Source organism: Heloderma suspectum, chromosome 7 (genome assembly GCF_057233095.1).
Source record: "Heloderma suspectum isolate Gila_16-S chromosome 7, 16-S_ref, whole genome shotgun sequence".
Taxonomy (NCBI): Eukaryota; Metazoa; Chordata; class Lepidosauria; order Squamata; family Helodermatidae; genus Heloderma; species Heloderma suspectum.
The window spans coordinates 75,577,863-75,605,804 of record NC_139464.1 but is presented as its reverse complement, the minus strand read 5'-3'; the positions used below and the strand labels follow the sequence as shown (position 1 = coordinate 75,605,804).

Here is a 27,942-nt window from a genome sequence, read left to right as displayed (position 1 = left end):
GCTCCAAATGAAAAGTTATGACATGACTTGTTCTGGTCAGTTGATGACTACAGTTGTAAGTAAAGTGGTTGCAATGGGAATAACTTTAGAGCAGTCAACCTGATCTAAGCAGGCACAACTGATACAGAGGTGTGGCAGTTGTAAAGCTAGGGGAGGCTTTTGATGATGTAAGGAGGTAGTAGGAAAGGAGCATGGTGGTTACCTTCTTTGGTAACCAAATAACTTCTTTGGTAATGTGAAAACAAGCTTTTGTCTCCTGCAGTTACTGATGCAGTGTTATAGTATAGTCTGGCTGTAGGCAGTGTGGTGCCCACAGGCACTAGTGCACCCCAGACACTTTTCTGATGCTTGCCAATGTGCGCTACCCCTCCCATTTTAAAAACAAAATAAAGCACACACACGCGCGCACACACATTTTCTTAGCAGCAGCTGGGATCACTTCAAAGCAAAGTGTGAGTCTCAAGTACCATCTGTATTTCCCATGAATCTCTTTGAGCCACAAGTGGGGTTCAGAGACATTCTCAGGAAATGAAGATGGAGGCAGCTGTAGTCTGATGCTTTCCTCTGCTGCACTTCCAGCTTCCAAGAAAAAGAAGGGGAAAAAGAAAAATGGACTCCTGTCACCTTTCTGGTAAGCTAGGGTGTGGGGGGTGCAACAGCACTAGGGAGAGCAATGGGGTTCTAGGAAGGGCAGCAGTAAACCAGGTGGGGGATCAGGGAAGCCAGTGGGAAGCATAGCAGAAGGAAGGTAGCAGAGGTTGAAACAGCTAGCTGGAAACATCCGGGATGGGGGCGGGGGGAAGGGTTGCATGCTTGTATGTCTGAATGGATGAATGGGGGTCGCATGTGTGTGAGAAAGAGAGATGGAGAAGGAAAGGGTTCGGGAGGGATTTAGGGGGGATCCTGAAAAGGAATGAGTGCAGGTTTTTCTGTGCTTGCAGTGAGAAGGAAAAGGGAAGGATGTATACATGCATGGGATGCTTGTGGAGAGAGAGAGAGTGTATGTGTCTATGTGTGCTGAGCCAGCTGAGACCAAGAGAGTATATGAGTGAAAATGAGATGGGGGGAATCAGTTGGCTAGTAGAGGGAGTGGGAGGAGAAAAAGAGACTGCCTTCTGTGAAATGGGTTTCTGTTGGTGCTGAACCCTATGGGTTCAAAGGAGTTTGGGTATTGAGGCTCAAACTGCACCTCTGCCTTTTACTCAGTTTTTTGAGCAGGTTACTAGCCACACCTCCCATAGTAGCCATTTTGTGGTGGCACCCAGGACAATTTCTCAAGTTGCCAAATATGCCCCCAGTCCTGGTATAGTTTATAAGTGTCAAAGCATTTCTAAAAATCAAGCTTTGTAAAAGATTACTTTGCTTATAGACTTGCTATCAATTACATTTCAAAATATGAGCATATTGGCTTGAATCAAAGGTGTCCAGCCTGAGTTGAAAGGTGTTTCCACTTATGCATGATTTCTGCTGAATGTCCTTTCTCCATTTGCAGACCCCTGTGCCATATCCCACGCTATTTCTAAAAGTCTCCCAGCTCTCTGGATCGACTTTCTGGTTGTACTGGGAGATGTAGCAGGGAAGCTGAACACAGAAGAAGGAATGATTATTTTCTGTTTTTCCCATTACAGACAATATAAAGTTAAATAGAAAGTGTGATATACCTGGCCAAACATGACATGAGAAGTGAAAGACAGCTTAGAAATATGAAGTCCTGAGTAGAGGTGTGGGGACTCCTAAGCTTTTGGTAGAAGAACAATGCACCTGGCATTTATGGAATAATGGAATGTGTTGTAAAATATTTACTCTATGAACAGTGTAAAAATGTCTAGAGAGTGTTTACAAGATTGTTGCTTCTGTATGACAGGTCTTCATTAATGCTTTCTGATAACTAATATTGTTTTAAAAATAAGAAGGAATAATTTTTTTAAATCTTACTTTAAAAATAATATAGTGCAGATGCTCCTGTCTTTTGACCACATAACTATGTTCAACATCCTTGCATAACTCATCCAGGCACTAGAGAATTTTAGTGTCTTAGAGTGCAGTCATATGGGACTAATGCTGTATAGATGGAGGGCTCTGATCTTAGAGCCCTTTATCTATCCGAGCCCTGCCAGGCAGGGTGGGAGGAACAACAGTGGCATTTTCAGTTCCTGTTCCTCCAGTTTGCATGTAATGAGAAGCCACCGTGGGTGAATTTCCTCATGGGGCTTTTTGTTGTGGCAGCGGCCACCATATTGAATATTCAGAGTGCGCTGTAGCTTCTCCTTATGTGTGAACCCGGTGAGGGTGGGTTGTTGGGGTGGTTGACAAGCCACCTTCAACCCTAAAACAGCCCATGGGTTCTGGGTGGCTTGTTAACCACCCCAACAACCCAGCTTTGCTGGGTTCACATGTAACAAAAAGCTACGGCATGCCCCTGCTGTGGCCCAAATATTCAAAATGGTGGCTGCCACAACAAGAAGCCCCATAGGCAAATTAACCCATGATGGCCTCTCATTACATGCAAGCTAGGTCAATGTGTGCCATTTTTAGCTAAACAGGCCTCTCAACCCATCTAGCTTGTTGACCTTTCTGGGGGCAGGGACAAAGATCAAGAGGCTTATGGATCCATGTCTCTCCATCACGCTCCCCTCCCCACCTACTGTCATACCCCTTTCCCTCCCTCCCCAACCTCCTTCTGAGGATGCTGTTGCATCCTCAGAGGAGAAGTCATTGCACCACTTTCTGCAGTGGCGGGGGGGGGGGAATCCCATTTGGATTTCCCCTCCCAAAATCATAGCACCATGTCTATGACCTCAGGAGGGGAAATCTGCCAAGCCCTATGGTCCCTGGAACGCAGTCCCAGGCACCATAGGATTGCTGTCTTTATCATAGAACTATAAAGACTCTTTTAAATATGTTCTATGGTCTTCTGGTGCCCATTGTTCTGAAATTTCGTTTTTTATTTGTATTTTATGCTGTAGTTTAAAACTTTTATATTATATTTTATCATGTTGTATTTTATGGTTTTAAGTGTTGTGAACCACCAGCAGCCTTTGGCTATTGGGTGGTATAAAAATGTAATAAATAAATAAAGTGGATTTGGCATGGAAACCATACAAACACATGCCTCGGGGTCCACTAATTTAAGAGTGTCACTGTCAAAAGCTTCAGAATTATTGCTTTGCCTGTTGGTTGGTTTTTTGTAATATTATATATAGACTATGCTATAATTGTGGTGTGATACAGAAAGCAAGAAACCTACCTGAAAGGAATTGTGAGGGTCATGTTGACAAAGCTGTACCCCAGCCACCATCCCAAGCAAACACAGTTTATATCTAATGAAGAAACAATATTAATGCTCTTCTTTATTACTGAACTGAAGAAAAATATGCCAAATAATACTGTTTTAGGTTCTTTTTCCATGGCTTTATTTTTTGTGGTGTGAAGGAGAGAGATTTATCCCACTTTCCAGCTTTAAAAGACCTTTACAAGGTAGCTAACAATATGATCTCCAGATCACAATCCTGCAGCTTGTTGAGTTTTGCGGGGGAGCTCCACTCACTCGCGCCATGCTGTTAAGAAACTTTGTTTCCCTAGACAGGAGTTAATAATAAGTGGAATATGAGTGGCTGTAGCAGATATGATGAAAGGATTCACCTCTTCTTTGCTACATCTGGCTAATTCATTTAACTGGGCAAAGGAAGCCAAAACCATGACATTCAATTACAAATATAATTCAAAGAAACACATTTCAGTTCTTGACAACTGTGTCTAGGGAATCATATTAACTGAAAAATTACTTTGCATATATTTTATTATTTTTGCCCTTTGTATAAGTTTTTTTAAAATGGTACTCTTGTAAAGTAGTCATTATAGCAATTTTGCAAATTTTCCAGTAGAGAGCAGCCTTTTCTAAGCAGTAGATGTCTTCTTGACTTATTCACATTGAACTGGGATGAAGAAATGTTGGGATTTTTTAATGTTATGAAGATAACATGTTTTTAATGTTATGAAGATAAACATAATGTTATGTTTATAATGGTATAAACAGAAAGTCACTTGCTTTTTTAAATGCCTTCAATTTTATACATTTCAAGTACTTTCTGTGAGAAATGAGATTGGATTAGTTTGTGCAGCACTATGCATAAACCAGCAAAAACTGCCAGATTCTCACAAATCAGACAGATTTGGGAATCATTTTCTTTTATAAGTACTCTCCTGTCTTGTATAATCAGAGTTAAAGAATACAAACAGCATCAACACAGAGGTGTTTTCTTTATTCATGCCAGTGGTGTAGTAACTTCAACCCTTAGTTCAGACAATTTAAATTCTGATTACTGTTTAACATTTACACGTGCCCCCTCCCCCATTTCCCAGTCATGGTGAAAGAATCTATCAACCTTGGACTCAACTACTACGTGTGTTTCATGCCAGTTCAGTGGGGCTGTGAAGAAACTAGAGACTGTCTGTCTTTGGCGGGGGGGTGCTGTCACTTCCACTAATCATTGTAAATCAAACAAGTAAATAATATGTTACTCTGCTAGGCTTATTGATTGCATTTACAGATGCCCCTCCCCCGGCCCGGTTTGCTGGGTTGAGTATGAATTGTCATTGGACCATGGGTTGTCATTACGTGTAATCCCTGCCCTGTGGTTTAACTATGGCCCAGTTCACATGAGATGCCAGGCTCACTGGGGATTGTTTAACCCATTATAAGCTGTGGTGCGTGCTGGGTGACATTTTGAATATTCTGTTTCATGCAAACCCAGCTACCATCGGTTATTTGAGGATTAACAACCTTCACATAACCCTCGATTTGTAGGACAATTATGCGGGGGTTGCTTAACCCTCAAATAACTCACAGTGGCCGGGTTTGTGTGCCATGACAACCTTGATTGGGAGTTGTATATTCAAAATGTCTCTTGGTATGCGCCACAGCTCATAATGGGTTAAATAACCCCTGAGGAGGCCAGCATGTCATGCAAACCAGGTCTATAGGTTGTTAGCCATGAACAACCCAGGAACAGAACTCCTGGTTTGTTGTTGGGTTGTGAACTCTTGAGTTGTTCATTGTTAGCAACCCATAGTTAAACCATAGTGCAGGGTTCACACAGAACAACAACCCATGATTCAGTGACAACCCATACTCAACCCGTAATCTGGGTTGTCGTTACGTGTAAACCAGGACATTAAGATGTAACTGCTCTTTACTTTATAAAAGCCCTGGAGCACTGGTGAGAAACCTAATTTTGCCAGAGCAACACTTTAACAAGGAGGTGGTGGGGTAGGGGGAAGCCTTATGGTTTGCCACCAAGTCCCGTTGTCACAGATGCTGCTGATCCATATCATTTTTTTCTGTTTGGGGTTTGCCAATAGGGAGACCAGATGGCACTGCCGATTGCTAATGCCTTGCTTAGTGTATCAACTTCCTCTGTTTTTAGTTAGTGCTATAAGTAAAAATTCCAGTTTTCTGTTGAATCTTAGTTATATTCATATTGTTTAGTTATAACAGTTTACTGCTGGCATTTGTCAGAATGTCCAACAGAAATTACTTTCAGATAGGTCCTATTAGGAATGGGATTTTGATTCCCCAATCAAAATTTGATTCATATCATGGCAAAAACAATGTTGAAGGGATAGATAGATAGATAGATAGCTCTGTGATTTAGAGTAGTTTCTTCTGTTCTCCCATATGTTAATTACAACACTTTGTTTCCCTCTTGGAACAGTATTAGTTTTAGCCAAGATATTTCTCCATCTCAGCATTTCACCTAGTAGCATAGCTGTGTATTTCTTTTGGCTGCCTCTCATTGAAGCCATACTTTAAAACATTAAATTAAGTAGATGCAGTATTATTTTGATTTGTTATGTTTGCATTGGATAGCCAACAGTACTGCTAGTGTACTTTGGTCCTAAAAACCCTCTTTATACATGTTTTCAGACTTTATTGCACTAGTGTTATCAAGAATGAAAATTATCTGTATTCTGTGCACAGATATACAGAGTTTAGCCACTCTGAAAATTAACCAATGAGATTTATAGTAAAGCTTTGTCTTACAGCTTGCATGCCATTAATAGCATTGACATTAAATGAGATAAACCCTTACAAGCCCATTGTATAACTCTGGATAGCACTATTCTGTGATTTTTAAACTAGAGTTCTCCTTTCTTTAGTTCTAAACTGTAAGTCTTATTGTACTTTATTCTGTCACTTAATATACAGCATGGGTCATTTTTGCCACACATTGCTTTCTGAAGTGTTAAAAATCTATACCAAGAAACCAAAATTCTGTGACCTGTAAATTATAAAAATATGCACATACTTGCTTATAGCAGTATACAGTCTGTTCTGGCTTAACTGGGTTGTACATAATAACCTCTGGTTTCTATATGTTTCTCCTCAAGAAAAGCCTTCCACATCTCGAGCCAAGCTTGGTAAAGGTTTACCCCAACATGTTAAAATTTATTTTGATAAAATCTTACATGGATACACAGAATGAGGAAGATATATTTATTTTAAACATTAGAGAAATGTACATGGAAATTCTGGATTATAGAAATCACAATTTTCAATTTTGACCTGGTTCGCACACCAGGCAGCATTTGCCTTATCACCTGCCCAGCGCATGGTTTGTAGTGTCATCCAAACCCAAGCGGCAAGGCCTGTTGGAGGGGAAACCAACCCCCAAATAACCCATGGCCTGGGTTTGAGTGATCCATTCAGGCCTTTTTCATTCTGTGTCTTGAAGTACCAAACTGTATAATAATGGTATAATAACTGTTAATGATGGAAATGGCAGCGCAAGACACCAATAAAGTATTACTGCATTATCATATATAAGATGCAAAAGTCTAAATACAATGGATATTATGTTGTGTACAAAATTTAAAACTAAAAAACACAATTAAACAATGATAAAAATGATCAAACAATAAAACCAAAATTGACAATTAAAACCAGATCACTTCATACACACAACACCACCCAATAAAATCATGACTCAATTATAGGTCAAAGTAAACAGGGTAGGATCTACGCTAGAACCTCTTTCATTTGTGAGACACTGCTGTGCCAGTATTTTTTTCCAAATGCAGTTGCAGCTCTATGGGCACACATTAATGAATACAGCCCAGTATCTGCCATGTTTCTAACATGATCACGTGATACACAGCATATAGCATTGTAATAATGGGAGGAGGAGGTGGAAAGGTCACACCTGTTTAATTATTAGTGATTATAGAATGAGCACATGCTATGAGCCACAGTACCGTGCTGCAATTGCAGGAGAAGTGGAAAGTCATGCTGCTGTTTCAGGTTATTGGGGTTGTTCTTAAGTCCAGTAACTGCATACACCCTTTCGAAACTGTATAAGAATGCAGGTTTAAATTTTTGTTTGTGTAGTTATTCACTATTGGCCAGCTGTGTAAGTGCACAGCAAAAAATAGCTTAAAAAATAATACTCATGCATTTCTTGCCTGGAAATTCCATCAAAATCCATGCGAAGAAAGAGCAGGGAAACGGGGGGCAGGGGGAGGAGGAGAAAGATGGGTGGTGGAAAAAGGTGGAGAAATACATTGCAAAATAGCTTCTACAGCTTTAAAGCCACTCCCCCACCAGTAAGTATAATAATATACCTAGATTGTAACACACATGACTTGTTACTGCACAGAAACAGCAAGCACAGAAAGATTCATCATAAAAGTAGTTTGGAAAAAAAGGGAATATTGAGGGAGAAATAGTGTCAGGACAATGGATTGGGAAGTGCATTGTGTGCTGCGTGAGTGAGCCAGATGTTCAAAATACCAGGATAAAATGTTAGTGTAGATTGGCCCCAGGAACTCTTCATGGCAGCGGTAGACAACTTCCTGGGGTCAGGAGCCACATTGCCCCCTCCCCCTGGACTCCACCAGGAGCTGCACCCCTGATGCTGCACCACCGAATTTGTTGCTGTGTGGTATCAGCAACAGGAAAAAATCCCCTTTTAAGAGTGAAAAGCTGCAGTTGGTTGTCGAATTTTGGGAGCACAGCAGTGGCTGCTCAGAAAAGGAGCTATTTTACTTTAAAATAGTCTCTTTTTTCCAGCCACTGCCACACTGCCAAAATTCACCGCCACACCATGGCTTCTTCCTCTTAAAAGGAGCCTTTTCTTCCCTGCTGCTGCACCACTGAGTTTTGGCGACGCAGCAGCGGTGGGGCACTGGGGGGGAGACAAAAAAGGCCAGGGCGGGGTGCACGTGCTCCTTGGCCCATGTGTTGTCCACCCCTGCTTTAGGGCCTACTTGAAAGCCTGTAATGATGGGGGCTAACGGAATCATTGGAGCACATTTAAAATTTATTATTTATACGGAGATATATATATATATATATATATCATCTTCTAGGCTTAGAGTAATTTATATTATTTTTTTAAAGGCACATTTATATTAACACACACACTTACCTTTGTCTGGAATCTTTAATTCGTAGGTTAATCAAAAGATTTGATTAATCAGTGCAAACCAGTTTTAATTAGTGAAGTGTGCGTTGCTTATTTTTAGAGGATTTTTTGGTTCTGCTGTACTGTAATAAGGAGCAAAAATAAAATATTAATGATTGTAACTTGCAACTTATTTAACAAAAAGACTCTTGTTCATTCCTTATTTATTTAAAAAGGCAGTTTACATTGGGGGTTTGGAAATATGAAAATGAATTTGAATTTAATTAGTTAAGGGCCCAAATAATTAACTTTTTTTAATCTGTTGACAAAACCCTAAACATACGAAAATATGAATATAACCATTTTGAAAGCATATGGACAAATGAGAAATCCACTTACTTTCCCCAGCAAAATTCAGCAGTGTTGTAGTTCTAGTTCTCTGAGAGAACAGGTCTGTAGGGATATCAGTCACTGATGCCAAACAAGAGACAGTTAAAATACATTCTCCTTAATGCCATGCCATGCATGGGTGAGGGTAACTACTTCCAGTGTAATCTAGTATTGTTTTATAAGCAGAAAGCATTTAGGAGCTTTATATCTGAGCATCAGGCACATATCCTTTGCATGGTTTTTACAACGGGAAAACAATAGTAAAGGCTGCCTCTATAATCTATGAAGTGTGTTCTATCTGAATGATAGATTGACTGCTTGTGATTAGTTTAAGTTTTGTTTGCACATAGTTTTGATAATGTTTGCATGTTAAAAATTGCCCTTTTAACCACATTTAAGGGATTGAGATGAGACTGGGATCACACATTATTCCCTCCAGTGCTTCCCCTCTCTGGTGCAAATTTTCCATACTCCCATCAGGGGTAAACAAATTTTGGCTATCTTTAGTAGCCAATCAAAATGTGTACTTGCTAGGACCCTCTCCCAAGGGGCTTGTCCCTGACTTTCTGCTGTGCCTCAAAACTCCATGCAAGGTCAGGCATAATTCCCCATCCAGCTCCAAGCCCTCGAGGAGGACTGGACCTCAGATCTACCATGCTATCATTCTGAGATGCTAAAAGTGATTTGGAGTGGGTGGCAGAGAATCATCCTTGCAGTTGTGCTGCACTAGTGAGGTACTCTAAGCATCTTGGAAGCATAACATGATGCAGACAACCCCCAGTGCTCTGAGCATGAAGTTGGTGGGGGTGGAGAATTCATTCCTATGGCACGTCTGAAACACAGTGTAACTGCTGGAACAAACCTGCACTGCCTTTCTAACTGAAGAGGTGGACTGGCCATGTCACTATGTAGTGCAGCTGTGGGGATAATATCCTGCCCCAGCTTGAAGTTTGTAAGAGAAGCTGGGGCTTATAATAATCATAAGGACAAAACACAGTGGGTGGGTTTTTTAAAAAGCTGGTTGGAGGGAACATATAATACTCAGACAGCTTTGACTGAGCTTTTTAATTTAAAGAGGTGGTTGTGACCTTTGACATCCTAAACAGCACTGGGCCAAGGTACCCAAAGGTACCTTCTTAAAGTTCCTCTGTGTGCCTTAAGAACCTGGAGAGGTGTTATGGCTTTGACTACTTCCACCATCTGAGATAAGGTGGGGGGCAGTGACTAGCTGTGTACCTTCTTTGTGGAGTTCATTGCTGAAGGCAGCTTGTCAGTCCAGCTTGCTTGCAATGTAGACTGATGAACACATCATTTACATAGGCATTTGGGGTGTAAAATAGTTGGTGAGAATGGATGTCCTGATTGTAATATGCTTTACTGTTTCTCTTGGTTTTATAAAGTGTTAATGATTGTAGGGCACAATTTTTATAGTATTAAAACTAAATAACCAATTTCAAATCCAGGGTAATAGTGAACCTAAATAGAAGAGCTAAGCTGGATCAGACAAAGGCCTATCTAGTCCAGCATTCTGTTTCCTATAGGAAGCCCACAAGAAGTTCATGAATGCAACAGTACTCTCCTACTTGTATTCCCCAGCAAATGGTATTCAGAGGCACAGCCATATTGCCTCTGATACTGGAGGTAATATGTAGCCATCATGACTAGTAGCCATTGATGCCATTATCCTCCATGAATTTGTCCCCTTTAAAGCCGTCCAAGTTGGCAGCCATCACTACATCTTGTGGCGGTGAATTCCATAGTTTAACTATGCACTGTATGAAGATGTCATCCTCTTATCTGTCCTTCTTTTTAACTGCCCTGAATCTCAGGTCCGGGCTACGTTATAGTGTTACCAGTATGTTGATAACATGCAGCTCTACTTCTGTTTTCCACCTGTTAGTTCCAGGGAGGCTGTGAAAACCCTGAAAAGGATTCTGGAAGCAGTTTTGAGGTAGATGAGGGCAAAAAATCTGAAGCTTAATCCAAATTAGATGGAGGCACTGTAGGTTGGGAAGTCTACCAATCAGGAGGGAGGCTTGCAACCAGTTTTGGCCAAGTTTGGACTCTCCCTGAAAGACACACGTTTTTGGTTTGGGTGGGTTTCTTGGACTTTATGCCCTCTGTGGAGGCACAGGTGGTATTGATGGCTAGGAGTATCTTTTACCAGTTTAAGCTGATTCACCAGCTGCAACCCTCTAGAGAAGGTAGACCTTGTTTCAGTTACATATGCCATGGTTACATTCAGGCTAGACTGCTGTAATTCAGTCTACCCGGGGCTGTCTTTAATATGATTTGGACATTTCAGCTGGCACAGAAAGCAGCCAGCAGGATACTTGTGGGGGCAGGCATTCAGAATGTATAACACCAATGCTGTACCAGCTGCATATGCTGCCTGTTCATTCCCAGGGTCATGTTAAAGTGTTGAAATTTACCTTTAAAGCCCTGAATGGTTGGGATCAGGTTATATGAAGGACTGCTTGCAGCCATAGGAACCTCTGATGTCCTGCTCACAAACCTGCTGTCAAGATAGATCAAACTGGCAGGCACTAGAAACAGGGCCTTTTTGGTAGTGGCCCTATAATTTGGAACTCATTCCCAAAGGTAGTTAGTCACCTTGAGGGGTCTATATGGGCCAAAAGGTGACTCATAAATTTACAAATAAATAGATTAATAAAGATATGAAGGCCCAGAAAAAAAACTGAAAAATTCTGAAAAAAACCCAATTTTCCTGGTTTTTTTCAGAGGGCTGTTTTTGTCTTTTTCTGAAAAAATGGAAAAATTGAACAGCTTTGGACTATGAAATATTTTCTTTTAGAATTTAAGACAAAGTGTTTATATATTGCTACCCAGCCTTTACTACCCCACAAAATGATTTCTAAAAACTATGTAAGAAGAACACTTTTATAGAAAGGCTAGAGATATAAAATGCCTGGAAATAATGAAGCCATGGGAGAGATGTTTTTTAAATCATCTTTGTAAGATTCCTAGCATAGTTATACTTTTCATTCCTTATTAAAATTATTGATCTAAAGTATATTTTATTGATAGACATTTATGCTCAATTTCCCAACATATGAGTAAATGTACATTCTTGACAGTTTGGGATTTGTTCTAAAGAGTTCTGTGTTTCTGGACTTGTTCTGGTTAGATGCTGGAGCAGTCAATTAATGTAGTTCTCATCTAAAACCCACATGTGAAAAAAACACTGTAGGTTATCCAGCTACTCTCACCAGATGTGACAGAACAGCATGTGGGTTATTCCACCTATGTTTCTTTTTTTCTTTTTCTTTTAATTAGCTTTGAGGCTTGGGTCTAGAGAACTCACTGCCACGGATTTTAATAAATTTTCCAAACCTCACCGCTAGAGAATGCTGCCTCAGCTATAAAACTTTTTAACTGCTGCCACTAGAATAAACGCTCTCTACCTTAAAGAAACTCAGTAGCCTGGTTCCTATAGCGTAGGCATGGGATTGACACTATCACTAGAGACAGTTTTTCAAAATGAACAAAAAATAAGATGTTCATTAACAGACATTATTTACAACAGTGAATAAAATGTCGCTCTTAAAATAATAGGCTGAGGATTGCTTAAAGGTTCTTAAATGTGATTGCTTACCATTCCTAAGCTGAGTCTTTCCTGGCTAAATAAAATTTCAATAGCTTTTCCTTCAGATCATATTTCCCTAAGCTCCATCCCACAAACAGGAAAAAGTTTAGAAATTTCCCTAAACTTCCTTACAAATAGGAACAGATGCTGTACATGGGTCTTCCTCTGCCTCCAGTTTTTCCTGCTTCTTCTGGCTTCTAGGATGATTCTGATGTTTCAGGGAGTACTTGCTCATGTTCATTCTGGTCGGACATTAAATAGGAACCTAAAATATGTATATCTTAATACATATTAATAAATATGTATTATTTTAATATGTGCCTGGGAGGTATTTTAATATGTGCCTGGGAGGACTATTGGGCAACTTAGGGGGTGGGGGAGGTGCCACCATAACTGTGGTCACGGGCAGGGGGAGGTATGGCGTTGGGGGATTAACAGGCCAGCTGAGGAGAAGAGGGGCTAGACACCTTACAGCTGTCCCCTCTTCTGGTTTTTCCCCCAACCTGATGGTTCCTGGCAGCCTTACCAGTCTGCCCTCGGGTCTGGTTGTGCTGCTGCTGAATGCCAGGTCGGCCCAAAATAAAATCTCCCTCATCCATGATTTGATTGTGGATGAGGGGGCTGACCTGGCATGTATTACTGAGACCTGGGTGGGGGAACTGGGAGGGGTCACTCTCTCCCAGCTGTGCCCTCCTGGGTACTCGGTGCAGCACCAACACCGACTTGAGGGTCGGGGAGTGGGGGTTTCCGTGGTCTATAGAAATTCAATCTCCCTCTCCAGGCTTCCTGCTCATTCGAGTGCAGATCTTGAGTGTTTGTACCTTGTGTTGGGTACCCGGGACAGATTAGGGATTCTATTGGTGTACCGCCCACCCCGCTGCCCATCAGACTCCCTGCCTGAGCTGACGGAGGTGGTCTCGGACTTGGTGTTGAGGACCCCTAGGATGATGGTCCTGGGGGATCTCAACTTCCATGCCGAGGCTGCTGTATCCGGGGCGGCTCAGGACTTCATGGCCGCCATGACAACCATGGGGCTGTCCCAACATGTCATTGGCCCAACACATATAAAAGGACACACGCTTGATCTGGTTTTCTCGACTGGGCAGGAGGATGGTGATCTGAAAGTGGAGGAATTAACATCTGTCCCTTTGTCATGGTCAGATCACTTCCTGCTGAGGTTTAGACTTCTGGCAGCCTTTCCCCTCTGCAAGGGTGGGGGACCTATTAAAATGGACTGCCCCCGGAGATTAATGGATTCCGATGGATTCCAGAGGGCTCTGGGGGATTTTCCTGCTGGTATGGCTGGTGCTCCTGTCGAAGCCCAGGTCACTCTGTGGAATACAGAGATGACTCGGGCGGTTGACACGATCGCGCCCAAGCGCCCTCTCCCTCTGAGCAGAGCCCGGCCAGCTCCTTGGTATACACCTGAGCTGAGGGCAATGAAGCAAGAGGGGAGACGGCTAGAACGCAGGTGGAGGAAAACTCGTGCTGAGTCTGACCGAACACAGGTAAGAGCCCACTATCGAGCCTACTCTGTGGCGGTGAGGGTGGCAAAGAGACAGTTCTTTTCCACCAGCATTGCATCTTCTCAGTGTCGTCTAGCGGAGCTTTTCCGAGTGGTTCGCGGCCTGTTACATTCTGGGCCAGGGAGAGAGACAGTGGAACCCTCGATAGCACGCTGTGACAAGTTTGCACAGCACTTTGAGGATAAAGTCGCTCAGATTCGTCATGAATTGGACACCACCATTAATGCAGTTCCATTGGTAGAGGCGTTCAGAGCACTGTCTGGTCCAGTTTTATTGGATGAGTTTCAGTTACTGAGGCCTGAGGATGCGGACAAGATGCTTGGCCAAGTCCGATCGACCACTTGTGTGCTTGACCCTTGCCCTTCATGGCTTATTAAATCAAACAAGGAGGGGTTGTCCGGCTGGGTCCAGGAGGTTGTAAATTCCTCCTTGAGAGAGGGAGTGGTGCCTGCCACTTTAAAAGAGGTGGTAATTAGACCACTCCTGAAAAAGCCTAACCTGGACCCAGAGGATGTTAACAATAATAGGCCAGTGGCCAACATCCCCTTCCTGGGCAAGGTGCTTGAGCGGGTGGTTGTAGGACAGCTCCAGGCACTGTTGAATGAAACGGATTATCTAGATCCATTTCAGTGGGGCTTCAGGCCTGGTTTTGGAACGGAAACTGCCTTGGTCGCCCTGTGGGATGACCTCTGCTGGGAGAGGGACAGGGGGAGTGCGACCCTGTTGATTCTCCTGGACCTCTCAGTGGCTTTCAGTACCATCGACCATGGTATCCTTCTGGATAGATTGTCTGGGTTAGGAGTTGGAGGCACTGCATTACAGTGGTTCCGCTCCTACTTGGATGGCCGATTCCAGAAGGTGGTGCTGGGGGATTATTGCTCTGTGCCATGGCAATTGTGCCATGGGGTTCCACAGGGCTCTATTTTATCCCCCATGCTGTTTAACACCTACATGAAACCGCTGGGGGAGGTTATCCGGAGGTGTGGGCTGAGGTGCCATCAATATGCAGATGACACCCAGCTCTACCTCTCTTTTTCATCAAAACCAGGTGAGGCAGTGGCTGTTCTGAATCAGTGCCTGGGCACGGTAATGGACTGGATGAGGGCCAATAAACTGAAACTCAATCCAGACAAGACGGAGGTACTGTTAGTGGGTGGTTGGTCTGCCCGGCTAGGTGATATTCAACCTGTTCTGGAGGGGGTTGCACTCCCCCTAAAGGATCACATTCGTAGTTTGGGGGTGCTCTTTGATCCAGAACTGTCACTTGAGGCACAGGTGAACTCAGTGGCACGGAGCACTTTTTATCAGCTTAGGCTGGTATGCCAACTACGCCCTTATCTGGACAGAGATAGCCTCGCTACAGTTATCCATGCTCTGATAACTTCTCGTCTGGATTACTGCAATGCGTATACGTGGGGCTGCCTTTGAAAACGGTCCGGAAACTTCAGCTGGTCCAAAATAGGGCAGCAAGATTGTTAACAGGGACTGGCCTGCGAGCTCATATTACGCCAGTACTTTTCCAGCTGCACTGGCTGCCAGTCCATTTCCGGGCCCGATTCAAAGTGCTGGTATTAACATTTAAAGCCCTTAACGGCTTGGGGCCAGGTTACCTGAAGGATCGCCTCCTCCCATATGTGCCTGCCCGGACCTTAAGATCATCAGCAGCAGCCCTTCTCCATGAGCCCCTGCCAAAGGAAGTGAGGTGGGTGGCTACTAGGAGGAGGGCTTTTTCTGCTGTGGCACCCCGGCTCTGGAATGAGCTCCCTAGTGAGGTTCGCCTGGCGCCTACATTGTATTCCTTTCGGCGCCAGGTGAAGACCTTTTTATTTTCCCAGGCATTTTAGCTTTCTAAATTTTTTATCTTTGCTGTTTTAAATCTGTATTTTAAACTGGACTGCTGCTAGATTTTATTGTGGTTGTATTGTTATATTGTGGTTTTAATGTTCTATATATTTTAAATTGTTTTATTGTGTGTTGCTTGGATTTAATTTTTGTGAATTGCCCAGAGAGCTTTGGCTATGGGGCGGTATAGAAATGAAATAAATAAATAAATATCTTAGTTTGCTCATAAAATTATCATGTTTGGTACATTAAATGTAAAAGTATAGTTTATTCAGACAGCAATTACAAATTTACTGAGTTTATTTTTTAAAAAATACAGTGATAATTTTGTGAGCAAACCAAGTTATATATAAAATAACTTTAGGAACAGAAAGGCTGTTTTATGTTCCTAAAGCAGCCCTCTCGAAGCTGTTGCCCACGGGATGTTTTGGACTGCAATGCCCAGTGTTCCTGACCATTGGGCATGCTGCCTGAGGCTGATGGAAGCTGAAGTCCAAAATATCTGGAGGGCACCAGGTTGGGGAAGGCTGCCTTAAAGCAACAAAGTCATTTTAGATCTGTAAAGAGTGCTAAAAAAATAAGTGTTGCTTATTTTTCAATTTCCCCCCAAATTTCCATTGTTTCCACACACACACACAAAAACTTTGGAAAAAATGGGTTTTTTTCCTTGGCCTCAAAATTTCCAGAAACGTTAGATCTCTAATAAGGGTGTAATATATAAGAGTGCAATTCTGTGCATATTTAGAGAGAGAAAAGTCCTATGACGCCCAGCATTCCCCAGCCAGCATAGCTAGCTGGGGAATGCTGGGAGCTGTAGGACTTTTTTTTTTTGTCTGAACATGCATAAGATTGTGTCCTCAAAGAAGTATGTATGGCCCAATCTTTGGTACATTTTAAACTTTCCTTAAGAACTTACTTGTTTCATTTTGCATTCTATTTAGAATTTTGAGCTGGGTTCTAAACTGTAATTGGATAGGGTTTTTTTAAATGCTGTATGGTTTTAATTATTTTGTAAGTTGCCTTGGGGAGGGCTTTGCTCTGAAAGGCAGCATGCAACTACTTTAAAAGGAGAGTGCATTTTGATGATAAATAATGACTGTACAAATCTTCCCCTCCCCTCAGCTAAGCCATCATTAAAAGTGTAGTGGGGCTGTATTGGAGGTGAAAGGCTTATGGCGCAATCCTATGGCCGCTAGTCAGCGGCTAGACGGCCATAGGATAGGTCAGTTCCCTGAGAACCAACCTCCACCCCCTCCCGTACTGCCTCGTAGGCAGCGCGCAACAGCCCCGCACTTGAAGCTCAGAAGAGGAGAACTGAGCAGTGAAAACAGGGCGTTCCTGGGGGCATGCCAGGGTGGGGAGGACAGAAGTACCCTTCTGGCGCTCCCGATGCATCAACCAGCGTCTTCTGCCCCACACTCTGACTTCCCGCAGCTAGACAGCCAAAATCGGCTGTCTATCTGCGAACGCAGGCTGGCTGAAGCACAGAGGGGATCCCCTCCACACTGCTCCTGCCCTGCATTGGATAGGCGGTCGCCTCCGAGTTTGGAGGCGACCGCCTATCCCAATGGGATTGTGCCCGTAATCTACCAGGACTGTTTGTTACACAAATGCAAAATGTAGTTTACAAAGGAGCTTAACCACTATTTCAGTGAGGTTTGTGCAGGAGAGGATCCTGCTGAATTGTGCCCAGAACCAGTAACTGAAAAATAATTGGACATCAAGAATGCATGCCATGATAATCTCTAGATTGTATTACTATAATGTACAAGGCTGTCCTTTGAAAGTGTCTGGAAACTACAACTTGTGAACAATGTGGCCACCTACAGAAATCATATTGCACCAATTTTGAAAATGTGCACTTTGCCTATACATTTCCAACTTCAGTTAAGGGTGCTAGCTTGAACATTTTAATCCCTGAATGCAGTGCTTGATTTACACCCAGTCTTTTGTCATGTTTCAATGGCTATGTGGTATTTTTTTTTAGAAATTTACCAGGGTGAAGGCATGATTTGGCAATTAGAGGGGGACTTGTTAATTTTATTAAGCCCCCACCCCATCTTCCCCTTAAGCAGTGTGTAAATACCCTTGCCCCCAAATACCTAAGGGATCAGCTTCTCCAGTACTTTTCTTTAAATATTCTTTCCTCTTCAGAGGATGTTGTGCTTGGTTTATGGTGGCAGAATGAGAGCAGATAGATCTCAAGTCTTCTCTGTGGCAACAGATTTCTTTGAAATCCTTTCTCCAGAGAAGTTCACCTAGCCAATTCCCTTATAAGGTTATGCAAATTAGCCCAAATCATCCCTTTAGGAAGGGTTTGGAGTTATGACTGAATGGTAGTGCCTGCTTTTTAAATGCTAAGGTATGTTTTAAAATAAAGTAAATACATATTCACTGTATGGAAACAACATGTGAGAGTGATAAAGCTGCTACATATTAGTAATTGTATATACATACAAGAACATACAACTCTCTTTGCATTGTTTATACTTTGCATTGTTTATACACAGTAATGTTGAGCAGAATTCTGAAGTGCCTGGCTATATCAGAAATACTTATTAATGTAGCAGGACTTTCAATCAGATAGATTAAGACTGCAGTCCTATATACACTTGCCTGGGAGTAAGTCTCATTGAACTCAGTGAGGCTTACGTCTGATAGGATTGCAGCCTTAAATTGGTTATAGCAGAGAAAGATCTGAAGATGCCTGATACACTTCTGCCTTTGATAAGAAGCAGATCTGATCTTACTGGAATGGAGACTTCTTGGGAAATCCACATATCTCGGCAAGGATGGGATGCAAATTGAATTAATCACTAAAATTATTGCTTCTTGTTCCTCAAATATATTTGTGTCAACTGTGACAGCATCTGGTTTGAAAACCTTTTTGTAAGGATTTGACTTCTTAAAAGTAGAAAATAATACTATTGAAATATGCTCCCCAATGATGCTGCTCCTAAAACTAGAATATGGTGGCTTGCCTTTTGGTGGAAGTGGGTCCCTGAAAATCCATTTTATAAGTTTGCATTGCATCTCTCTGGGCTTTTGCCTTATAAAGCCCTTGGGCCTCAAAACTGCTTTTTCCTTGATGCATTATCTGAGACCCAAGGAATGTGCCTTTTTAATTCTATGAACCTGGTGCTATGCACGTTTACTTGGAAGTAAGTCCCACTGAGTTCAGCAGGGCTCACTCCTATGTAAGTGGACACAGGATTTCAGCCTAAGGCTCTTCCCCAAACTCTGAAAACCCTTTATCTTGGGAAAGGAAACCCTTTCTCTTCATTCCAATCTTTACCACTGGAAAGGCAGAAGACAACAGTTTAGTTCAGACATCTCTTCCTGATAAGCAATGTAAAGGCCCTGATTTTTTTTAATTGATTTTTTAAAAACATTTTCCCCCAAGGAACTTTTTTGCCATTGGCGGAAAATGGTTTTAAAAATAAATCCATCCACACACACCCCCCCCCAGTTTTCATATCTCTAAGTTCTTTAAGTCACCACAGTTTGAAGGATTGGAAATACGTTGTAGGCTTGTGCACTGCTCCTGTTCACTCCCTCTCCTTCCTCCCACCTCACACAATTAGTTCCTCCATTTCTGGGTTTCCTTTGACCATGATCTGCTGTGTTACCTGAACTGGGTAAGCCACAGTGATTGCTAACCTGCAAACCATGAATTGAAACCATGGTTTATAGCACATTCACAAACCATAGTTGCCCAGTGTAGACATCAAGATAAACTGATTTCATAAAACACAACAGTGGGTGAGGGAATGAATAGGTGTACAAGAGAGTATGCAAGTTTGTGGTATGTTGTTGATCCTCCAAACAGTGGTTTGGATGATCTTGTGACTGAGCCTTAGTTTTTTGCTGACTGGGTATGTTTGGCAATCTTTTTTAATATTTTGCATTAAAACTAGTGCACTGATCTTAGTCTTGCTTCTGAATGTTTTACTAATTGTATGTGTGAGATCAAACATTGATTTCAGCCAGTGTAGGGGGGAAATTGGCTCTGAAGGTTTTTTTGAAGTTTGTGACTAATTCTATTGACCTTGAATGGCACCACTGAAATTAAGCATATGAGTATCAACTTCTGTAAAAGATATAGTCAACTTTCCTTTGAGTTCTAGGTATATCTGTTAAAACTAGTATAGTACATATTTGGTTGGGGTTTTGTTAAAGGATATATAGTCAGACTGATCTGCAATGCAGTGAAAATGTAATGCAATTTTTAATACCATCTATATAAAATGCTTTTATAGATTCTGTTTATCTCAGTATGATTATGTTTTTCAAACCAAAATCTAATAGTCTAGAAGGCCATGTTAATTCAGTTTATTTAATTAAAAGTCTTGAATTAAAAATTTGTTTAAATAAGCTTCTAAATCAAAGCAATTTACAATTTCTTCAGCATTCTATGTATGGAATTATACATAGTGAAAAATCCTTGCTCTTCATTTCAGTTATCTAGAAAAGTACGAGAAAGTACATCACTTTGGAGAGGATGATGATGAGGTACAACCAGGCAATCCAAAGCCACAACTTCCTATAGGTGCAATTCCATCTTCCTATAATTACCAGCAGCACAGCGTGTCAGGTAAATTTTGACAAACTAGTTAATAGCAGTACCATTTTTCTTAGATTTCTGTGGGAAGAATGGCCCAAGAGCCTATAGGTGCATTGTTACTAATGGTGTATTTTTGCCTTTATAAATAGATTTTCTTCGACAAAGTTATGGGCTCTCTATGGACTTTAACTCGCCAAATGACTATAATAAATTGGTGCTCTCTCTGTTATCTGGACTCCCCAATGAAGTGGACTTCGCTATTAATGTGTGCACTCTTCTGTCAAACGAAAGCAAACATGTTATGCAGCTTGAAAAGGACCCCAAAATCATCACTTTATTGCTTGCTAATGCTGGGGTATTTGATGACAGTAAGTTTCTAATTTGAATAACCCTTTAAAGAGTAAATGTACTGCTATGAAGTAGAGCTCTGCTGCTCATTCCTCTTTAGCTCCTGCATGCTCCGACTATTCCTATCTTTTGGCCTACCTGTTGCACGATCCTACATAAAAAAAAGTCCTGCTGCATCAGACCAAGGGTTCATCTAGTCCAGCTTCCTGTGACCAGCCAGATGCTTCCAGGAAGTAAGCCCCATTGAACTCAATGAGACTTACTTTTTGAGTAGACATGCAGAGGATTGTACTATTGAGGTAGTGACCATCACCACATTTTCTGGCAATGGATTCTATAAATGAATTATGTATTGTGTGAAGTGCTTTCTTTTGTCCGTCCTGAATCTACTGCCATTTAGTTTCATTGGGTAGTTCTAGTATGAGAGGGAGAAAACCTCTCTATGTCCATTCTTTCCACAACATCTATACTTTTATAAACATCGTTCATACCTTCCCTCAGGCGTCTTTTTGTTCTTGGGTAAATAGTACAAACATTTGAGCCTTTTCTTGTAGGCAGATGCTCTAAGCCACTGATAATTTTGGGTGCCCTTTCTGTGCTCTTTCCATGTGTATGATTATATTCTTGAGGTGATCAAAACTGCACTCGGTGTTCTAGGGGAGGTTTTCTCTTCAGTCCTTTTCCTAATAACTTATTTTATTTATTTATTTATTGCATTTATATCCCACCTTTTTTCCTCTTGCAAGGAACCCAAGGCAGCTTACATTATCCTTCTCCTCCTCCATTTTATTCTCACAACAACAGCCCTGTGAGGTAGGTTGGGCTGAGAGTCTGTGACTGGCCCAAAGTCACTCAGTGAGCTTCCATGGCTGGGTGGTGACTAGAACCCGGTTCTCCCAGCTCCTACTCCAACACTCTCGCCACTACACCACACTGGATAATAATCCCCAGTATGGCATTTTCCCTCTTTATCAGAACGACGTATGCAAATAGTTGCTATATTTCTGAGAAAGAAGATACACAAGAGAGGGTTGTTACAAATAGTCTGTTATGTATAGTACCAGTATTCCAAGTATAAGATTGTATTCTACAAGCCAGATCTTGAAATAGGGGTGGCAGGAGTTGCTATTGGGTTTGGATCCAGGATCTGCCTGCCATGAACAGAAAGGCTCTGTTCATAGACACTGCCAATGCCTGATTTTGGGGGATTCCCCCTCCCTCTGCACCACAGCTAACCCCATTCACCAGGGTCTCCCAACCCTCTGTGCAGCATTTTTTGGTGCCTGGAGGGGTTGCTATAGGGAGTAAAGGTCCAGAAGTCTGCACTTGCCAGCTGAGATGCATGCGTCTAAATCTGGATCAAAGCCCATAGTACGTTGGTACTCGTTCCTACTCTTATTGCACTTCACTGGTGAGGTGACACATTAAAGTCAAAGATGAAGCTGACAAGATTCTGTTACCTCAGTAACCTGAGTCATGTTTGGCCCAGTACTTCTGTATCCAGTATTGTTCTGCTGGTATCTATAAGATCTAATTGCTTCTGCAGAATTCTACAGTACATACTTATATGTTATGCTTTTGTAACATATAGAACCAAGATGGGGAACTTCTTGCCCTCCAGATATTGTTGGATTACAAATGCCATCATTCCTGACCATTGGTCAGGTTGATGGGAAGCAGGTGTCCAGCAAAATCTGGAAAGCCACAGGTTCTCCTCCCCTGATATAGTTTATGTCACTTTTCTTCAATTCTTTCAGAATGCTCTATATTTCATGTTAGTTTGAATATATTAAACATCTCTTGTGCTTTCTAGAAACATTTAACCATAAGTTTCTTTGTCACTGGACAGTCTAGACCAGCCTTCCCCAACCTGGAGCAGTCCAGATGTTTTGGACTACAACTCCCAGGATTCCCGGCCATTGGCCATTCTGGCTGGGGCTGATGGGAGTTGAAGTCTAAAACATCTGGAAGGGATCAGTTGGGAGAAGCTGGTTTAGACCAAGGAATGTGTCCAAATATTGCCCAGACTCATAAAGATGGGGATTAACAAAGTAGTGGAATTAGTTTTGTAATCTGAGAATTAGGTGAGAACCATTGCTGAAGGGATGTGTTCTTCAGACCCTCGCCGTAAGGAACAGTCAGCTGTGTAGTCAGTGTGTCTTAATACCACTAACCATATTAAGACTGACTGAATTTTATGTTTAACTCTTTTTGTAATGGCCAACTAGGATTGAATCTGAGAATTTTCAGCTAGTCAGTTTCTAGCTGAAGACTGAACTAAATGTCCTATGTATAATGTTGGTATAGTGTCCAAAGAATTGTCTGCTTCATTATCTTCTCCTCAGAAAATAAAGCTTTACGAGGCAGTTTTGTCACATATGCCTAAAATATATATATATCATATTGTGCCTTCAACTTGCGAACATGTATTCTAGACAGCGGTCTTTAGAATAAGGGTCAGGATTCCATATGGTATTTAGACTGAAAGAACAGTCTAAAGTTTCAGGCATGCAGGGACTTCCTATTCTCTGTGGTGAAGGGGACAACTCCATTCATATATTCTCCATTCACATATGAAGGGGATTATTTGTGCTCAGGGGATGTATCTCCCTCCTTTTATGGGTTAAAGCTACATCCTTGTTCCTGTATGCCCTATTGCCCATCACTTCCCCAGTATCTTCCCACTTGTCATGCTAGTTCCTTCCAAGAAAATTCCACAGAAATAAGATATTCAGCTCAAAGCAAGCAAAATGAGCAACTTGCAGGCAAGCTATCTTATATGATATTTGCATAATGAGTTTTGAACACAAAATTTGAATTTTCATAGCATGGAGTTCTTTCTTCAACATAGATTTTTGGCTTGGGTTTTTGTTTTTGCCTTTGCTTGTTAGTTTCACCTGTGGTATAAGTATAGCAGGTATATAGCATTTCCCTTATTCTTCAGGATTAATAGGAAAGCATTTTTAGGTCATTCCAGTTAACAGTAGTCCTGCTCATGTAGCCTTAGAATTGTGCTTGAGATAATGGGCTATGCTTAATTCAGTTGCAAAGCTCTCTTCTCTGATCCATGTTGCAATCTCCTGATCCAGGGAGGAGAGTGCAGTGTTCAAAACAGTAAAAAAAATCTATGCCATTTCTAATGAACAGTAATACTAATGTTATAGTAGAACTGTATATTGCAACTGAATTAGATTGCACTTTCAGTTGGCTTGTCGCTATACCTCAAAATTGCTCTGTTTTCAAATTACCTGTAGTATTATCAAAGCTGTTTATGGACACTTTTTAATTGTAACTTTAATGCTTTTTAACTCATAGCTTTAGGTTCATTTTCTACTGTGTTTGGTGAAGAATGGAAGGAGAAAACGGATAGAGATTTTGTTAAGGTAATTTTAAAAATATGGTTTAAAAAAAAAAACTTATCAAAAATATTTTGTGTGTGAGAAAACCTCACTATCCAACAATGTATTTTGGCTTGAACAGTAGTCGCCAAACTAGACTAACAGGGGAAAATGGTTTATATAAGGATAGAACTCTTCTATCTCAAGTAAAATAGGTGTTGTCGGGAATAGTAGAAAGCTTCTCTCACCCTCCATAGATGGTGGGAAGCGGTAATAATAGAGTAACTGTGTTATTATAGACTACTTGACAAACAGCATTTGGAATGTAAGAAGTTAGATCAAAAGCAATAAAGTTTAGAAAAGGACATCTGTATATAAAACTTCAGTTGTGCTTCACGTGTCCACTTTACATGTCAGCTTTTTTTTTTTACTGTGGATACAGTGTTCATTGTAAGTCAGCTGTGTGTACTCTTTTCTTCAGAAGACAGACTGCATTTTGCACACCATTACTCAACCTTGTATGCCACATTTTGTTCTGTGTTTGTGATAAACAATTCAGGTGATTCCTGTGCCATGAACACTATTATTCTTGGCTCCAAAAAGTGGTATTTTATGCACACAGTGAATGTGTTGCCTGTGCTTTATTTAAGAGCCCCAAAACATTGGTTTGCCCACTAGAGGGCATGATCTGCTGTATTAATGGACTAGCAAGAAAACGTGATTTAAAACATCTATTTTGTGTGACTATGTAAGAATGGTTTGTTAGTTCATCTTTTACAACAAATAGATCATTGAAGAAAGATAGCACTGGTTGACTGAATATATATATATATGGTGAAGTTTTGATTAAAAAAAATATAAAATTAAACACCTGTAACCAAGTGTTACATAGCTGAGAACAATGAAATTGAAATAAATTGTAAATGTAATCTGCTTGTATAAATTCATGGAGTTTAATTTCTTTGGCAGAAGAGAATTATTCAAAGAAGAACCACTGTATCTATGAAATGAAGGGTTTTTGTTTTTGTTGTTGTTGTTGAGACTTTAATTTTTTTTAGCCCCAATGAAAAGCTTTCCATATATCCTAATTTGCTAAATCTTGCAGGCAATAAGCTATTACTAATTTATAAATGAATCTTTTTCACAGAGAAAAATGTCCAAAATGAGAAAATAACGTTCTTTTAATAAATGGAATCATATAGAATATCTTTTTAGCAAAGCTGGTAACATCTTGTATTAAGAATGGTTTGTCACTGCAATTTTTTTTAATCCTTTTGAAATACTAGTTTACCAAAACACATTTATTTTGGATAAAGAAATTGGACACTTTTTTTTTTCACTTGCATATTGCAGTAAGCCTGGTGTCAGGGATCAGCATGGCCGGACATCTGCCAAAGTCATAAAGTGCACGTTGCCAGTCTGGCCACTACTGAGATTCTCATGTGTGGTGCTGCTACAGCAGTTCTTGCCCAATTCCCATGGGGAGGCCTGCTCAGTACTGTTATCCATTGTCAATCACTCACCTCCCATCTCCCCGCCCCAACATGTTTCTGCAGTGGCATTTATGAATGGGAGCTGAGCTAGTGATCACCTCCAACTGTGGTGAGCACCCATCATGTTAGATTACCCAAAATCCAATGTCCAACCTATATTTGGGGTAATCAAATATGTGGACAGCTGCCACAGATTGAAGCTGAGCACTAGCTCAGCTCCCATTGAAAAGCAGTGCCAGCAGCAGTGCACAGCTACCACCCACCCACAACTCCCATTCAAAAGCACCGCTATCACTACCCACTAAGGAAACATCACATTTGGTATGAGGAGATGAATGACTGGTGTGTGGCAGCATGGGATAGGGGCCATGATAAGGGGTAGCTGCTGCAGCAGCACTGGTTGAAATAATTGTGGTTGGGACCCATGGGTGGTACCATGCTGAGAGCCCAGCATGTCTGTCACTGGCTCTGAGCAATGCTAGCACAGTATCGCCTATAACTGAGGGGATGTTCCATCACGTCACGTTTGTTTACAGGGAATAATAGGCCTCTGCACATACCTCATGTCCCCATCCAGCCAGATCCCACCACTCTGTCAAAAAATACAAGCTTGGCGGGTAGGTCAACTGGGCTTTGGTGAGGTGAGAGGGAAATGGGGTTCTGCCTGTGACTTATGGGATCCCTCTCACATAGATGGTGTGTCCAGGTAAGGAAGGACTGCATCATAGGACAATGGTGGTTATATCAAGAAGTTTATAAATAGTTATTTCTAGATAGGTATATAGAAATATCCTGAATTATAATGTTGTTGACGTATTACATCAGTTGAAATTGTTGTATTTTGAGGAAAGATAATTCCAAATGTCTCATAGTTTAGCATTAGTAGAAACAGTGTAGCTATAGTATGTTGTGGGTGTTTGTTTGTTTTTTAATAAGAAGCCTGAATGTATTCCAAAGTCTATTTATAAGTGTTACACTGTCTGTAGTACCACAGTAGAGTTGAACAATTAAATTACTTCAAGGATGCCATTTGGTAATATTGCTTCTAAAAATATCTAGATGTTGGAAAGCCTAATTTTCCTTCTTTTCTTTATAGTAAATGTTAAGTAGTATAGTACATTTTACTTAGTCACTATATAACTTTACATTTAAAGGAAGGAATGCATTACGTTGATTTTTGAGGTATTTTTAGTACTGTACTTTTGATAAGTGATAAAGAGATGATGCTTGCAGAGTCTTGATTGTTGCGGTTGTTCTGTTGTGTACCCTTATGTTTTATTTTCTTCCTTATTTTTCAAATTAGTGGAAGAACGCTTAAACTGTTCTTGTGCCGTTCTCCCCTCCACCTCCAGCCAAGTGCAAATCGGCACCATTTTCTTGTCACTTATACTTATAGTGACAATAAATACAAGTTTGATTTTAAGATAGAAGAAAAAGAGATTGATAGGATTAAACACAAGTATGAAAATAGAAGATACACACAGTTTTGAATTTTGGTATATATGCTGATATTTTTTATTTTTTAAAAGCAAATTATTTTGAGTTAATGGCTGTATTGAACTAAAATAGCATTACAGAACTGGAAGTAAGGAAATAAAGAAAATGGATGGGACACATTAAATGAAGGATGCCAACATCTGGTTTTAAAAATGGGAGGTGCTTGTACATTAAAGAAAGGCACAGTGGAGAGTAGTTTTGGAAGCGCACAATTGTGCTCCTGCACACCTACTGAACATCTCCATAGTCATGTAACTGTTGAAGGCAAAGGAGCATTTTTAAGTTTGGAATCTGCAGCCCTATGCCAAACTGCAATGCAGTTTTTATTATCATGTTCTTTGCCTCATAATTAAGATATTGTACTCAGTAGCATCCTTTTCTTCCATTTATCACACACTGTATTTTTCAGAGCGAGCTATCTTGTTAAAGGAAACTTCACACTTAAAAAAATCATTTTTTTCTTCAGTTTTGGAAGGATATTGTTGAAGATAATGAAGTACGTGACCTCATTTCCGACAGAAACAAATCTCAAGGTGAGTTACATTGAATAAGCATTAGACTATATCTGGTGTATCTACAGCAGAAGCCATTAAAGTGAATACCTTGTCTTTTGTAGACACTGCATCAGAAGACTGGATATGGGAGTCTTTATTTCATCCACCACGCAAGTTGGGCATTAATGATATTGAAGGACAGCGGGTTCTTCAGATAGCAGTGATTTTGCGAAATCTTTCCTTTGAGGAGGGAAATGTTAAGCTCTTGGCAGCTAATCGTACCTGTCTTCGTTTCTTGTTACTCTCTGCTCACAGTCATTTTATTTCTTTAAGACAGTTGGGGCTTGATACGTTAGGAAACATAGCCGCAGAGGTAAGAAACAAATCGAAAAGGTGGTACCTATAAATTAAATTACTTAAATCCCAAAGTTGGAGTGTGTT

The 27,942-nt window shown here is 41.0% G+C and overlaps 1 protein-coding gene across 3 annotated transcripts in view; it reads left to right on the top strand.

The window, feature by feature from the left end:
* The window catches only part of ARID2 (AT-rich interaction domain 2), a 130,627-nt gene that overhangs the window by 58,006 nt on the left and 44,679 nt on the right, over positions 1 to 27,942 (top strand). For all 3 annotated transcript variants that reach the window (XM_084810641.1, XM_084810642.1, XM_084810643.1), the window contains 5 exons: positions 20,228 to 20,361; positions 20,481 to 20,699; positions 23,995 to 24,062; positions 27,474 to 27,540; positions 27,624 to 27,874. In XM_084810641.1, the coding sequence (XP_084666767.1) occupies positions 20,228 to 20,361; positions 20,481 to 20,699; positions 23,995 to 24,062; positions 27,474 to 27,540; positions 27,624 to 27,874 (739 nt within the window). The remainder of the gene's footprint in view (positions 1 to 20,227; positions 20,362 to 20,480; positions 20,700 to 23,994; positions 24,063 to 27,473; positions 27,541 to 27,623; positions 27,875 to 27,942) is intronic.